Source organism: Ursus americanus, chromosome 33 (genome assembly GCF_024610735.1).
Source record: "Ursus americanus isolate L20-20 chromosome 33, mUrsAme1.1.p, whole genome shotgun sequence".
Lineage (NCBI taxonomy): Eukaryota > Metazoa > Chordata > Mammalia > Carnivora > Ursidae > Ursus > Ursus americanus.
In genome coordinates, this window is record NC_142159.1 from 13,686,792 (window position 1) to 13,703,097 (window position 16,306).

Sequence of the window (16,306 nt, forward strand, 5' to 3'; positions counted from 1 at the left end):
AATCGTGTGCACTGAAAGCAAAATGAGCCTGGCTGCCTGAAATGCACCCAGACGGAATGCCGGCCAGCCAGCCAGCTCCCAGCCACGGGGAGGGACTGGGGCTGGGAGTGCCCTGCGGGGAAGGTGGGGGGAAGAAAGCAACAAGCAGCCTAACCTAGCCCGGGTTAGGGGACCCTGGAAAACTCTTTGCCTTGTAGAGACATAGCCAGAGGTACTGAAAAGAATGTGGAAGGCAGGCAGATCTTGGTTTGTGGTATATCGGCCATTTGCTGGTTGGATGACCTTGGACAAGTCAGTTCAGCTCTCTGAACCTCAGTCTATTGATCTGTAAGATGGGGATGATTATGACCTGCCCCTTTCCAGGTCATTATGAGGATTAAATGAGGTATCAAAATGCTTAACACTCTTCCCAACCCATATAAATGCTCAGTAGGTTCATAATGTTTGGTAATAATCCACTTAATGTGGCAATCTGGGTAGATTACCTAACCCGTCATTACTAGAATTCTCCTGGGTGCTTCAATCCTCTCAGAAACTCTGTGAGATGGGTACTGTTGTCATCCCCATTACTAGCCTGGGGTCACAGAGCTACAGAGTGATGGTGTCAGGCCTTGAGCCTTAGAGTTCGGCTCTGGAGCAGCTTGAGTTCTTAATAACTATACCATCTCCGTGGACGCGTTCCGCAGACGAAAGCTGTTTGTTATCACGTGTCCTTCCAAGCAGCATGGGCTTCAGGCTCCCCTGTCTGGTCCGCACTGGTGAGTCCTAGACATTGAGGATGTGGTAATGGGGCACGCAGGTGAGGGCCAGCACCAGCAAGAATCCGGGGCTCCATCACAGTTGGAGATGGGCTGGCCTGTGTGGTGGTAGTTGACAGACACTAGCTCAGAGAGAGATCGCTCTCTTCATCCCAGGGAGTAGGGTCACTAGCCTTCCAAAGAGGACCTGTCACCCACCCAATTCAGCTCTATCTAGGCCCCCTGCATGTGCCTTTCATCTCTTTGTGCCCACCTCCCTTAACTCATCTTATATTCGTGCATTCAACAAAGAGTCATCAAGTGTTGGCCCAGAACAGAACAACGTTCCAGGTGATGGCAAACAGTGGTGAACCAGTGGAAGGGGTCTCTAGACTCTGGAACCTATAATCTGGAGGTGGAGGAAAACAATGCTTATAAACACACAAGTTAATTCTGGACTTGGATAAGTGCTATGAATGAAAGAAGTCAGGTCACGTGCGAGGGAGCTACAGAGCAGGGATAGGCTGCTTGGCTGGCTGGTTGGGGGAGGCCTCCCCGAGGATGTGATATTGGAGCTGAGACCTGACTGGCAGGAAGAGGACCAGTCATAAGAAAATCTGGAGGAGGAAGAGCCTTCCCGGAGGAGGGAGCAGCCAGTGCAAAGGCACTGTGGTGAGAGTAACTGGTATATTTAAGGAAGAGAAAGAACCAGTGCGGGGGGGGGGGGCTTCTATGAACTGAAGGGGAGTGTGGCATGAGATTAGGTCAGAGGGGAGGCAGGAGCCAATGTTGGGGGCTGGAAGGCCATGGGGAAGAGTTTGACTTTATGCTGAAAATAATTGGAAGCCATTAGAGGGTCAGAAGCAGGGAGTGATGAGATCTGCTGTGAATTTTTGAAAGGGTTCCCTAGGCTTCTGTGTGGCAGATGGATTGTAAGGGGGGCAAGAGGGTGCCGGGAGACCAGCTGTGCAGGTGAGAGCCCAGTGGCCTGGACCAGGGTTGGATATGGGCAGATTCGTTCTGGTTGCAGGCAGCCACTTAAGCTCTAGAGTTTACACCCTTGCCAGCCTCCTTCACCCACACTTTTCCCTCCCGCTGAAACCTGACTCCACCAGAGAGCAGGTAGGAGCTCAGGCTCCCCATCCCTGTGCCCTGCTGCCAGGCCACTCACTTGTCGGGCAGGGTTGGGTCGAATCCAGAGTAAAAGTTTATCTAGAACAGAAAGGTTCAAACTGCATTTAAAAAAATAAATAAAAGCTAGGAAATCCCTTTGGACAAAATTTTTCATAATTCAAAATATAAACCTTACAAGAGCAGAGCCTTCCCTCCCCAGCCCACCTCAGTCCTGAGGCAGCACTGGGGTACCTTTGAGGAACCTCAAGGTTCCAGAGAACACAAAAATCCCAGTGATCCAAGGCTGTCTGTGGTGACAGAGGGCATCCAAGGTCAAGCCAAACAGCAAAGACTGAGGAACAAGAAGATCTCCGGCAGAATCTACATTGAAGAGAGCCCAGCAAGATGTTGGGTGTTGGATCTTGTAACCCCAGATTTTTAACACTGGAAAGCTTAGGCTGCTCAGGCAGCCTCACTCTCAGACACAGCTCCTTGGGCCTGACTTTTCAGAAGCCCAGCATCATCTTCCTGAGGGGAAGAAGTGCATCCATAGCTCCAGAGTTGTGTGGTGCAGCTGCCCAGGCTGTGCACTGTCCAACTCCAGGAGGTACCCAGCTGACGATATGAATGGCGCTCCCTGGAATTAAGAAATGCAGCAGCCCTTTAGGACCCTCCCCAAGGTCTCAGTGTGGTAAGACTCTGGAGTGGAGGAAGGGACCCTAATTTCTTCAACTCTTATTGGTCAGTTTTTCCTAGGAGGCCAGAGGGCTGACTGGCTGATCTCCTGATGGGTTACTGAAAGACATGAAGGCAGAGGCATCTTGACTGCCTGGCCCCCACCCCCAAGAGTAGTACAGAAGCAGCTGTGAAAGGGAGGGAGTTGTGCAAATATCATTCCATCCTCTCATCTGTGAAATGGGGCCAGGAACTTGCAACTCTCAGGATTATGGAGAGGAAGAAATAGCAAACAGGCAGTAAAAAGTGGCTTTGGATTTTCCCTTCCTTAAAAAGCCCCAGGGTCTGTCCTATCCTTTCTCTCCAGCCCCTCACCCTCAAGCTCTAGCTGCCCTGAGTCCCTCAACATGGCCCATGCAAACCACGGGTTTCATGCTTCTGTGCATTTCTGCCAAGAACGCATCTTCCTGTCCGCTCCTCCAGTGCCCAACTCCTACTCCCCACCCCTTGTGGAATTTGTTGAACTGAATTGCACTGCAGCGTGGGACCTCTTTGAGCTTTCTTAAGCCGTGCGGTTACTAGGGGCTGGCCCTGTGATACTGATGGGTGCAAGTCCCCAACGGGATGCTGGAGGATGCCTCTTTCATCGCCCAGCACCCTCTGCAAGGACTCGAAAGGGACCAACAACAGCCTAGGTTTTTCGGTTGCATGTTTCAGTACTTCGTTCTTTTTTTTTTTTAATTTTTTATTGTGATAAAATATATATAACAAAATATACATTTTAACTTTTTTTTCAGCATAAGAAAAAAGCTATTATTTCAAATGCGTTAAGATTTACCAAATATATTAAACAGATTAGTTATCATGGCATATTTCAAGTTGTATGATTATTCTTATTCCATGAACTTCCTAGATGGATTTTTTTTATTGTGTCAAAATATACATAACATAAAATTTAGCCATTTTAACCATTTTTAAGTATATTGTGGCATTAAGTACATTCACACCGCGGTACAATCACCACCAGTGTCCATCTCCAGGACTTTCTCATCCTCCCAAACTGAAACTCAGCCCCATTTCCCCCTTCGTCCAGCCCTCGCGACCACCATCCTGCTTTCTGTCTCTATGGATGTAAGGATTCCAGGTACTTTGTGTACGTGGAATCACACGGCATTGGTCCTTTCGTATGCTGGCTTGCCTCACCTTCCGTTCATGGCGTCCGTGTTGTAGCATGGTTCAGGATCTCATTCCTTTCGGTGGCTGAATGGTATTCCGTTGTATTCCATACCACGTTCTGCGTATCCATTCATCTCTCCCTGGTCACACGGGTCGTTTCCACCTTTGCCGGGAACGCCCTGAGAACGGGAACGGGGGAAGCGCGTCTGAGCCGTCAGCTTCGAGTGACCACTCATGATTATCAAATTAAAAAAAAGAAAAAAACCAAAGTGTTTCTCATTACAAAAGTAGATACACTCTTCAGAGAAGATTTAGAAAATATGGATAAGCAAAGAAGGGCTTGAAATCTACCGTAACCCCATCTCAGAGAGGTCATTGCTCTTAACAAGATGTTAGAGCCTGAATGTTCCTATGCTGAAGCCCCCAGCCCCAAAGGGACAGTATTGGGAGACAGAGCCTCCGTGGAAGTACTTACGGCTCAAGGAGGTCATGAGGGTAGAGCCCTGATCCAGTAGGATTAGTGTCCTTATTAGAGACACGTGAGAGCTTGCTTGCTGTCTGCCGTGTGAGGACCTAGGAGAAGGTGGTCGTCTACCAGCCAGGAAGCAAGCTCTCTCCCGAAAACTGAATTGACCGGCACCTTGGTCTTGGACTTCCCAGTCTCCAGATCTGCGGGAAAGATCTACGGTACACACCACCCCATCTATGGTCTTTTGTTTCAGCAGCCCAAGCTCAGACATGCAGGTATCCTGCCAGTCATCTGTACGTATATGTGCATATATTTGTGGGTTTTTAAGCCCAAACCAAAGTGAGATCATTCCTTTTTTTTTTTTTTAAGATTTTATTTCTGTGTCAGAGAGAGAGAGCACAAGCCGGGGGAGCGTCAGGCAGAGGGAGAAGCAGGCTCCCCGCTGAGCAGGGAGCCCAATGTGGGACTTGATGCCAGGACCGCAGGATCATGACCTGAGCCAAAGGCAGACGCTTCACTGACTGAGCCACCCAGGCGTCCTTAAAATGAGATCATTCTTAGGCAGTTTATCATGGGAATTAAGAGTAGACTTTGGAATCAGACAGACCTGAGTTCAAGTCTCAGTGGTGTAACTCTGTGTTTCCTCGTCTGCAAACGAGGAGGAGAACAGTATCTACCTCCTAGGATTGCTTTGAGGATTAAATTAGAAAATGGTCCTAAAGTGGGGCGCCTGGGTGGCGCAGTAGTTAAGCGTCTGCCTTCGGCTCAGGGCGTGATCCCAGCGTTCTGGGATCGAGCCCCACATCGGGCTCCTCTGCTAGGAGCCTCCTTCTTCCTCTCCCACTCCCCCTGCTTGTGTTCCCTCTCTCGCTGGCTGTCTCTGTCAAATAAATAAATAAAATCTTAAAAAAAAAAAAAAAGAAAGAAAGAAAGAAAGAAAGAGAATGGTCCTAAAGTGCCTGGCAGACGGAAGGGGTGGTAAAGTCACCATTCACTAGACTGTCGTCTCCTTGAGGGGCGGAGCTTTCCTGACTTGTCTGCTTTACTCCTTGTTCTTAGCACATGACTTGCAGAATAAGGGCCTAGTTAAGTATTCACTGAATGAGTGAGTAAATGGTGCAATGAGAGGATAGAGCAGCGGGCACGGTGTCTAACGGATCGTAGCATAGTTTCGCGGGTATTGTTATGATGTTCTATAACCAGCAGAGCCGAGTGGTTGGTTAAGAGTCTGGGCACCTGAGTTCAACTGCCTGGGTTTCGGTTCGGGCTTCCAGATGTGTGACCTGAGTCAAATTATTGTAAATGCGACTATCTCTACAATTCACTTTAAAATGCGGGGGCGCCTGGGTGGCACAGCGGTTAAGCATCTGCCTTCGGCTCAGGACGTGATCCCGGCGTTATGGGATCGAGCCCCACATCAGGCTCCTCTGCTATGAGCCTGCTTCTTCCTCTCCCACTCCCCCTGCTTGTGTTCCCTCTCTCGCTGGCTGTCTCTATCTCTGTCGAATAAATAAATAAAATCTTAAAAAGTAAAATAAAATAAAATAAAATGCAACTTACCATGGAGGTAAGAATAGCAGCAGCCTCGCGGGGTTGTCATGAGGATTAAATGAGATGATCCATGTCGAGGGCCTAAAAATAGCACCGACCTCGTCGTGTTGTCATGAGGATGAAGGGAGATCACCCAGAAAACATCCAGAATGGTGCTCAGCGAAGGCTTTATTTGCTTGATGTCAAAATGTCTGTTACTGTTTGTCATCCTCAGATCAAACAGCAGCAAATCGAAAGCAGAGTCCCCCAAAACGCCCAGCAGCCCCTTGACCCCCACCTTCGCCCCTTCTGTCTGCCTCCTGGCACCCTGCTATCTCACGGGAGACTCTGTGCGGGACAAGTGTGTGGAGATGCTCTCAGCAGCCTTGAAGGCCGAAGGTGAGAGGGCCTGGGCCGGGGCTGGAGGAGGGAAGGGCTTCCCGAGGGCAGATGAGATGTGGTCTCTTTCAGGAGGGGCACAGGACACTCCAGTCCCCAGTGCGGGCAGGCCTCACTGCCAAGGTCATGTCTGGCTGACGCCTGTGCTTCCCGAATCTCTTATAGACGATTATAAGGACTATGGAGTCAACTGCGACAAGATGGCATCAGAAATCGAAGATCATATCCTTGAGCTGTGCCAGAGCTGTGGGTGCCCGGACTGTCGAGCGGCAGGGTCTCCCAAGTGCAAGGGACCTGGGACCGTGAGCGGGAGGGGAAGGGCTCTAGGGATAGCCCCCTGCTCTGCCTCTGAACCAGAGTTCTTAATTCTAGCTAACATTGATTAAGTCTTGCACCTGCCAGCCTCTTGCTAAGCTGTTTATGACCAATGCCTCATTCAGGGTTGAGTACAATCCCGCAGGGTAGGTTCCCTGACTAAGCCCACTTTACACGGGAGGGAAGCAGGCTCAGAGAGGTTAAGTCCCTTGCCAAAGCTCATACAGCTCACAGTGGTGGTAGAGTTGGGATGAACCCAGAAAGCGTGGCTCTAGCACCTCAGAGCTCAACCGCCGTGCTAGACAGGCCATGTCATCACGTGGCCGGGTGGTGATGTCAAGTATCAGAATAGACAGGGAGGACAGCATTCCTCGCGCTCAGCCTTCTCCCCTCTTTTAGCCTCTGAAGACTGATTCCCTCCTGCGTACCGGGCACTGTGGTGGGCAGCTGACGCTTCCTGCTCTGTCAGTTCTCCCAATCTCTATGAGGCGGGGGCCGTTGCTCCCATTTTACAGATAAGGAAACTGACTCAGGAACTACTGGGTGTCACAGCTTGACTGAAAACCTTGGCCTTCGGGTTCCATGTCCTGAGCTCTTTCCGTAAGACCCATTCTCCCGCTCTTTGAAAGGGGGCTGTATAGACGGAGGAGGTGACCACCCAAGTCTTGTGGGCCCATTGCACCAAAAGATTGTTGTTTGGGGGAAGAAAATCCCTCTCTGCTATGCCCCACTGAATGAGTGCATGGAATATCTTTTGCTGGAGAAATAAAGCTTTGTGTATCAGAGCGGTGTAGGAGGGGGACAGAATCCCCGGGGGAGAGGGGTTCGAGTGTCACACTGTGGTGCGAGGGACGCTTTTAAGCCTCCTGGGCTACCTAAGGATCTCGGTCGGGTCTGTTGGGGAGGGTCTGTGGTCTGTCTGGTCTGGCCTGCTCACCTGCTGCCCCTTCCTGTGTGAGGCCTACCTGGATATCCTGCGACACACTTCCTGGGACCTCCCCTCCACCGACATTTAATTATTCACCAGCACGTCTTGGGCTATCGAACACCTCACCAAGTACAATTTCATCAATCCCAGTTGTTTCAGGAACACAGAGCACAAGGTATCAAAACTCTGAGCTTCGTCTTTATTCTCTCCAAGCAGTCGTCCCTCCGAACAGGTCCCTTCTACCTTCGAGCCCAGTTTGAAACTAAGGCCGGTGATCTGGTACCTTGTTCCACTCCCGGCCTTTCCTCCTTCCCTTCCTCCCTCTTCTGAAGGACAGGAAATCAGAGCTGCATCAAGCCCTTTTCCTCTTTGTTCTTACAAGTTGGGAGATAAGGGGGAGGATAAGTCCGGGGCTTTGAATGCTCTGGGTCCCCAAAAAGATCTGTCCTGTTTGAAGTGACCGCTCAGTAACATGGCAGCCGGAGGGCTGCGCTCCTCCGAAGGGGTTGCTGACCCCCGGGCCTGTGCTCCACCTTGTCCTGCCTTGGGATCTCAGGAAACGGAGACAGAGTCAGGAAGGGGCTGATGACAGTAGGGCCGGCCCTGCCGTCCCCACCTATGAAGCAGATACACGCCTCCAGGAATCCCAAACACAGATTTTTAAACAAGTCTTTTGGCTTTTAAATGCTTGGTGGCATATTCTTTCTTTTCACGTTGTTATTGTACAAACAACATCAAAACAGCAATAACAGAAAAAACGGATAAGGCCGCCTTGCCTCCCACGACTTCTAGCAGAGTCAGCTGTTTCCATGTGTTGAGATTCCCCACAGCCTCTTTCTCGGATATGGCTCTTCCCAGCAAAGGGCTTGTCTTCCTGATTCGGCTTGGCATAGGAGACGAGCCAACGCGGCCGTGTTCCTGAGCTCCTCCAGAGGATGGAGAAGGGAGGAGGGGGTGGGCGACCTGTCTGGACAGAGCTCACTGTGGTCGGTGGTCAGGGGCGGCTTCCTGCCGTGTGAGTGGAGAGAGCATTACCGTCAGGAGGGGGGTCTGGCTTCCCGCCCTGTCTCTGCCGGGAATTCGCCCCGTGACCTTGAGCAAGGGCCCGCATCCTTTCTAAGCCTTAGCTTCCTTATCTGTTAATGAGAGAGGCAACTCGGACCAGCGATTCCCAAAGTGGGTTCCGTGGCCTGGTAATAGGCATTCCTAGGGAAAGGGGGGGGCAGGGGGAGGTGGGTCTATGCTCGACTGTGTGGGGAACACAATTGAACAAAACGATGTCTTTATTGCAATACCTCTCTGGGCTGTCAGCATGAGGCGTCTCATCTGTTTCCTCGGGTAGCTGGCCTCCTGCCTTCCAGAGGCCCTTCGAAACGGGGGCTTATCTTCATCACGGTCCTCCTCGTAACGGCCCCTGAATGCTGAGCGCTTGAAGTCCCAGGCGCCAGGCTAGCGCACCTGCCGTGGGCCATGCTGAATCCTCGTAACAGCCCAGTATGTTATAAATAAGGAAACCGAGGCTCAAAGGAGTCATGCGACTTACTTGAGTCGCGCAAAAGGCTTCGACAAACCCCGGATGCCCGTCCCTGGGGGCCCTGACACCACAGTGCCTGCTATAGCCTGATCTCACCATGGAGGCCGTTTCCTGTCCCCGAGGCGTCGCTAACCCCAAATGCCCGACTGAGATCCCCACTTCGGGGGTCAGAGGCCACGTAGGTGCCCGAGCCCTGTACAAGTCCGAGGAGAGGAACGGATGGTCCTGGGGCTCCTCGGGCTTCAGGGAGTGGCTCCCCGTCCTTCTGTGCCCCTCCACGAGTGGCTCGCTGGTCCTTGACATAGCCGGTCACATATCTACCAGGAGCTCAAGAGCACGGACATGAAGTACCGGAACCGGGTGCGCAGCCGAATCAGCAACCTCAAGGACCCCAGGAACCCCAGCCTGAGGAGGAATGTGCTCAGCGGGGCCATCTCCGCCGGGCTCATTGCCAAGATGACGGCAGAGGTGAGAGTGGTGCCGGGACGGCTGCATGGTGGGGTGGGAGGCCAGGCCCCTCCGGCTTTGCCCACGTCTGGGCCTTGTGACTCAGCAGAGATGAGCTGGGGGCTCTTTCAGCCAGACCCTCTCAGGCTCCCCATCCCTCCAGGCTTCTGGACCATCAGGATGGTCACAGCTACTGTGAATTAAGTGCCTTAGGCTTATTGACCAATGACATCTTCAGAGCGTCTGAGGAAGAAGTGTTTAGTATCCCCATTTTACATATGAGGCTACTGAGGCTCGGCGGGGTTAACTGATTTGCCTACACACACAGTTAGAAGATGTCAAAACCGGGGGCCTGGCTCAGTCGGGGGAGCATGTGACTCTTGATCTCAGGGGCTTTTGTGAGTGCAAGCCCCACGTTGGGTGGAGAGATTACTTAAAAAAAAAAAAACAATTATATCTTAAAAGAAAAAGAAAATGTCAAAACCAGGAGGCAAGCTGTCTGGCCCCAGAGCACCCACTCTTTACTGCTTGGTCGTCTACCTCCCTCTTCTGCCTCGTTCAGTCTGGTGCCCAAGCCAGGTTAGCAGTCCCTGTCTCCGTGGAACACAGTCCAAGGTGGGGAAACAGACATATTTTTCAACTTTGCACAATACAGACGTGGCAAGTGCCACGATCAAGCCACCACGGGAACTTATAGCAGGGAAGGCTGATCCAGCCTGAAGGGGCCACTAAGGGAAGGAAAAGAGAATAAGCCTGTCCGAGGAAGCATGTGCCGTGGTTATAAGTTTCAGAACTGGGCCGAACTGCATGGGTTTGAATTCTGCATCTCTCACTTAGCTGTGTGCTCTTAGACAAGCTACTTACCCTCTCTGTGCCTCAGTTTTCTCATCTGTAAGACAGGAAGAATAATAACTATCATGGGGCGCCTGGGCGGCTCAGTGGGTTAAGCGTCTGACTCTTGGTCTCGGCTCAGGTCTCAGTGTCAGGGTTGTGAGTTCAAGCCCTTACTTAAAAATAAAAATAAAAATAAAATAATAATAATAATAGCCATCTCATGAAGGATTGAATGAGTTAATATATATGCATGTTTAGGTTAATATGTGTAAAGCCCCCCCCCCCGAATTTGTATATGACAGGCTCAGTCACGGACCATTTCATCCGACCCCGAGCGCCACACTGTGAAAGAGGAAATATTTATCCCCATTTTATGGATGAGAAAAACTGAAGCCACACACAGCTAGTAAGTGACAGATGAGAATTCGAACCCAGATCGGTTCATTTCAGAGCCCGCATCTTGGAAACACGTTTTGTACACCCTCCGGTATGAGGGGCCCTTTGTTGCCAGGGCTGGTAGAGGGCATTCTGTGCAAAGGCCACTAAACCAAAGTGGCCCGGACAAGGGGAGGGGAAATGCCCTGGGATCCCGGAGTCCAGCTGTGCCTCAGGACGTCTGGGACCGTCTGAAACTGTTGGCAGGCAGGGGTGTGCTTGTGGTGCGTGTGGTGGGTAGGTGTGACATATAGTGTGTGCGGTGTGCGGACTGTACCTGCTGTTTAGTGTATGGGGGGGCGGGGGGATGTAGCGGGTATCCGTGCATTTCTCTCTTCACTGCTTTCCTCAAACACCCCACACAAGAGCGAGCCCGGGCTTTAGCATGAAAGGGGGAACTTGGCACAGGTGGACCAGGGTGCTCTTTCTGCTTAATTCAAAATATCTGATCTTGGGCACCTGGGCTCAATTGGTTAAGCATCTGCTTTCGGCTCAGGTCGTGATCTCAGGGTCCTGGGATCAAGCCCCGCGTCGGGCTCGGGGAGCCTGCTTCTCCCTTTCCCTCTGTCCCTCCCCCAGCTCATCTTGCTGGTGCACATGTGCTCTCTGTCAAATGAATAAAATCTTTTTTTAAAAAACCTGATCTTTTTAGGCAAACAGCAGCATATGCCCAGAGTTACACATTGCAATTCGGCTTTACAGTGTCTTCTCTTTCCTTGCAAGGAGAAGCTGGGACTTTTGTGGAAACCTGGCCTTGTGTTTCCTCCTCCCTGTCCCTCACTCTATGGCTCTGGGGTCCCCCTACTTCTATGTGTGTACGTTGTAGGAATGCTAGCAAAGACTCTTCCAGGCAATCCAAGGCATGGGGAGACAAGGCTCAGAAGAACCAAGAGCAAGGTATAGACACAGGCTTGAGCCAAACCCAGCAAGTTCCCCTAAGGAGAGGTCAGAATGGAGCTGAGTGTCTGGATTCAGGCAAAGACAGGCCCCAGACATCCCAGCAAAGCAACTGGCCAAGCCAGGCACGTGGATGGTCTGCCCCCCCACCCCCGCCAAGGATCATTCACTAGAACAGAGCAAGAGAATCAGGTGCTCAGCTCACGCCCAAGAAGAGGCTGACCAGACCACGAGGAGCAAGCCGAGAACTTCGCAGTCCCTCCACAGGGCCAGGCACCAAGGACTCTGCCCTCTGCCAACAGCCCAGGCACCAAATGCAGAGGAAACCTTCATCCTGGGGACCTCTTTGGCCCCAGGCAGGAAGTTTCTATAAGAAACAAAAGACCATTTTTGCTCCAATAAGAAAAGTAACAGCTTGAGGTTGGACGGCCTGCCGTGTCCTGGCTCAGGGGACAGGGAGCGGCCATCAGGGAGAGCCTGGGACCTCAGATGCCCGTGGACGTGGGTGTCTCTTTCTGCATCCTGTGTCTCCCTCATTCTTCCCTCCGTCTTCCTTCTCTCTTCTACTCTCCACCCAGATGTATCCCAGAATGGAGTCGTTTCTGAGACCTTAGAGCTGTTGAGTGGCTACGCCGTCAGCCCCGTGACGAGAGGGGTTTGGTCTGTGCGCTGCTCGCCCAGCACTGAGACCCGCGGCTGGCACGTCACAGCTGCACAGCACATACTCACGGGGTTCACCTTCGGGGTCCCTCCTCTAAAGATGCATGCACATGAGGACCAGTGTCCTCTCCCGCTCTATCCCTGTCCTCGTGTCCCGCCTGATCATAGAGCTGTACGATACCACAGCCCTGTATTGACTCCGTGCGTCTTTGACACCGGGTCCCCGATGAGGCAGGGCAGAGACAGGTAAATGGATTGGGGAGTGGGTGTTTTTCTGTTCTCTGTGTCTTAGTGGGCACACAGGACCCCTTCCCAAAATCTGGCCCCCAAACACACATCTCCAGCTTGAACACACCCCCAGACACCCTTCCCCGAACGTGTTATTCTTGTCTGATCTTCAGTGTCCACGATTCTCTTTCTCTCGAACTGCTGTTTCCCTTGGGAGCTCCTGCTGATCTTTCAAGACTGGTCAAGGTGTCAGGTTCTCTAAGGAGCCTCCCCTGCCCTGAAGCAGTTAGCTACCCTCCTCTGGGCTCTCCCCAGTGCTGTGTATCCCTCCACCTTAAGTACCTCGTACACTATCTCTATCTCGCAATCCTATCTAAATACCTGGCTACCACCAGATTAGCATAACCTGGGGACAGGAAACAAATCTTCGTATCTGAATCCTTAGAGCTCAGAGGCCGCGGGCGGTGGGAGCCCAGCACCTACCAGCTCCAGAGAGGTGATCCTGCGTAGCTATGCCCGGCTCTACACTCAGTTACACTACTTAGTAACTCGAAAGTGGCCATGGAAGGAGCATTTACACTATGGAAATTGGTGACTGCTATAAGTCGGGCACCCCTAAGGCCAACACCCGTTCACCAGCACACACACGCAGTTAAAGGCATTCACTAAATTGACATCCAGTACATTTCGAGTGAATGAATGTGTTATGCTCTGGATTTCCCCCCACATTAAAGTTAGCTGCTTTTTGCTTATATGGCCCCAGTTGACTTGTTTTTCGGTATACCTCTGCCCATGGTTAGGGACTAGTCCTTGAACTTAGTATGGTTGGACGGACACGTTTGCACATACCAGAATAACTTGAGGGCACTAGTAAAATCCGCGGGCCTGCCCTTAGGATTTTGGATTCAGAGGACTCTGCATTTCATCAGGAAGCCCAAATGGTGAGAATGTAGGGGTCAGCACAGTACAATCACTTGACCTTTGTGCCAGCTCTGTTTTCCGTGCTTAAGGAGCCAGGGTAGGTAGATGATAGATAGATAGATAGATAGATAGATAGATAGATAGATAGATAGATAGATAGATAATAGATAGATAGATAATAGAGAGAGAGATAGGTAGATAGATAGGGAGATAGATGATAGAGAGAGAGAGGTAGATAGGGAGATAGATAGGGAGATGATAGAGATAGGTAGATAGAGAGATAGGTAGACAGAGAGATAGGTAGATAGGGACATGATAGATAGATAGATAGATAGATAGATAGATAGATAGATAGATAGATGATAGATAGAGAGATAGATAGATAGCAACAATGGAAATGTTTAGCTGACGCCACGTCCTCATTTTAACATTAGCTCCGGCCATCCTCCCTCCCCCAAACCAACCATACCTAGAGCTCTCTCCAGTTTGGGTGTCCCCTCCTCTGCTGTCCTCTGGCAGAAGTGTAAAGGGGAGTCAAATGGCCAGGGAGATGGATAAAGGTAGGACCTGGGTAATGCAAACGCTGTGTCTGCAGTGCGCTGACGGGAGACGGGAGAGTCTGTTCTCTAGGAGCTTAAAGCAAAAGATGTTCTGTGATGCAGGGGAACAGTTAGCTGTGTGAACCCAGGAGCTTCGGGTCCCGTGTGGGTCAGGGTCGCCGCAGCAAGTCAAGGTTCCCAGCAGGCAGAATGGACTAGGCTGTGATCCCAGTTTGGACAGGCCCCGGGTCAAGTCCAGACCGGAAGGATAAGGGGAGCCGCACAGATCAGGGGGTCACGGTCCAGGCACCTCAAGCAGGAAAGTGCAGGCAGGTGCCCAAGGTCCTGGCAGGCAGGGAGAGCACCGGATCTGAGGACATGAACACAAGCTATTGACCCTGGGGCGGAAGCTGTTTGCCTTGTGCGCTCCCACACATGCCCTCCTGCTCTCGGGCAGTCAGAGGCTGCAGGTCTGCCCTTCCGCCCAAAGCAGGATGCGGACTCTTTGGGTATAGACTTTTCCGAGCTGGGGCAAGGCCAGGAGTCTAGGCCTCCCTCCAGCTCCTTGTCCTCAATCCACCATGTTCCCCTCTCCTCTGTTCAGGCTCTCTAGAAACCGGGTGGGGGGCAGGGCCCCTGGGCCTCTCTAGCCCTGAAGGGCAAACTCCTTTCTCTCCAGGAAATGGCCAGCGATGAGCTGAGGGAACTGAGGAACGCCATGACCCAGGAGGCTATCCGTGAGCACCAGATGGCCAAGACGGGCGGCACCACCACCGACCTGTTCCAGTGCAGCAAATGCAAGAAGAAGAACTGTACCTATAACCAGGTGTGGGAGAGGGGGCTGCGGGGGCGGAGGCAGAGAGCCAGAGGCAGCTTTGGAAGGAGCAGGGGGGAGGGGGTGCGGGGAGAGAACGGGCTAAAACTCCCGGGTGCAGAGAGAAGGCCAAGTCTTGCTCCACCACCATGCTGCCCCCGTGGCTTCTAGCAAATGTTCTACATGTAGGATCACCCAGAGGGGTGTCTGTGAAGCACGGCCAGCATGCTCTGGCCTGCCCTGAAGCAAGAATGGAAGGAACCAGACTCACCAGGCACGGACTTCTGTAGAGTCACAGGTGGTTGGAAAGAAACTTAGCAATAGAGAACTTAGCTCCCTCGTTTCATACACAGAGAAACTGAGGCCCAGACAGGGGTCAAGCTTTGCAGCTTTGTCCAACGTGGCCAAGACAGTCAAAAATGGCAGAGAGACTAATAAACCCAGATTGAGACTTTTCTCCCTGCCTGCAATACAGCCAGCAGAGTTGAAGGCATTTAGCCCCATGTCCTGAGGCTGAAGGCCACTGACCTGGCATGGAGGGGGAGGGTCGCAGAGGGCTGGGAAGGCCCCTTCTCGGAAAGACTTAAAACCCAGGAACCGCCTTCTGTTTCTGGGCTGTATATATTGTGTTCTTGGGGCACCGCTAATCTTGGATTCTAATTTGTACCTAGTCATTCTAGAACTCTATTCCTTCTCCCATCTGCTGGGCGAGCAAGATTTATCAAGAGCACCTTGCCCTCAGGAATCAGCGGCTACAGTAGAACTATAGCCAGCCTTGCCATTCTGGGGGAGTCTCTCAAAGCATTCCCGTTCAGGAATTCAGAGATGTTTGTGCAAGCCTCCTGCTTTCTTCCAAGCACATTTCCATGTGGAGTGATGTGTTTCCTGTGCATTGCCTCCCACCAGAAGTAAAGCGCCCCTTAGCCAAGTTTCCTCTGCACAGAGAAACCCCAGCGTTATGGTCCCTCCGCTGTTACTGCTCTGCAGGGAGGAGGCTGGGCTGAGCCGTGTCCTCCTGGCCCAGCGCTGGGCTCCCTCAGTAGCCGGGCGATTACCCCTTCCCGCCGCCCCCCAGACTCCCAGCTGACGTCACAGTCAGAGCCGAGTGTCAGCAAAGTAACACGTCATGCTCATCCAGGGCTGGCTGTAGAAAATCAGAACAGTAATTGTTAAATCTGCAGCTGCAAGGGATTTGCTGCGGGAAGCCCGATTCCTGCATCTGCCTGGGTTGGTCAAGGGCGTGAGAAACTAGGAAACAGGACATTAAAGAGTCCCAGGGGTCCACTGATCTTCAACTTGCTTTTCCTCTCTGGGCCTCAAGTCTTGCACCTCTAACATAAGGAACGGGGGTGGGGTGGGGCGCGTGGGTGGCTCAGTCGGTGAAGCATCCGACTCCCAATCAGCTCAGGTCTTGATCTCAGGGTCGTGAGTTTGAGCTCTGCATTGGGAGTTGGGCATGGAGCCCAGATAGATGATAGATAGATAGATAGATAGATAGATAGATAGATAGATAATAGATAGATAGATAGATAGATAGATAGATAGATAGATGATAGATAGATGATAGATAGATAGATAGATGATAGATAGATGATAGATAGATAGATGATAGATAAGGGAACGAACTAGATGATCTTTAAGGGCGCGTCGAGCTG

General features: G+C 51.7%; 1 protein-coding gene across 4 annotated transcripts in view; it reads left to right on the plus strand.

Annotated features, from left to right (window-relative positions):
* TCEA3 (transcription elongation factor A3) overlaps positions 1–16,306 on the plus strand; it is a 37,362-nt gene that overhangs the window by 17,814 nt on the left and 3,242 nt on the right. For 2 of the 4 annotated variants that reach the window (XM_087858418.1, XM_087858415.1), the window contains 4 exons: positions 5,936–6,099; positions 6,265–6,320; positions 9,189–9,344; positions 9,789–10,058. In XM_087858418.1, coding sequence (XP_087714544.1) covers positions 5,936–6,099; positions 6,265–6,320; positions 9,189–9,344; positions 9,789–10,043 — 631 coding nt within the window. In that variant the 3' untranslated portion in view covers positions 10,044–10,058. Of the gene's footprint in view, positions 1–5,935; positions 6,100–6,264; positions 6,321–9,188; positions 9,345–9,788; positions 10,059–10,459; positions 10,564–11,244; positions 11,261–14,516; positions 14,664–16,306 lie in introns of those variants that run through there. The other 2 variants (XM_087858419.1, XM_087858417.1) reach the window with 2 other exon arrangements.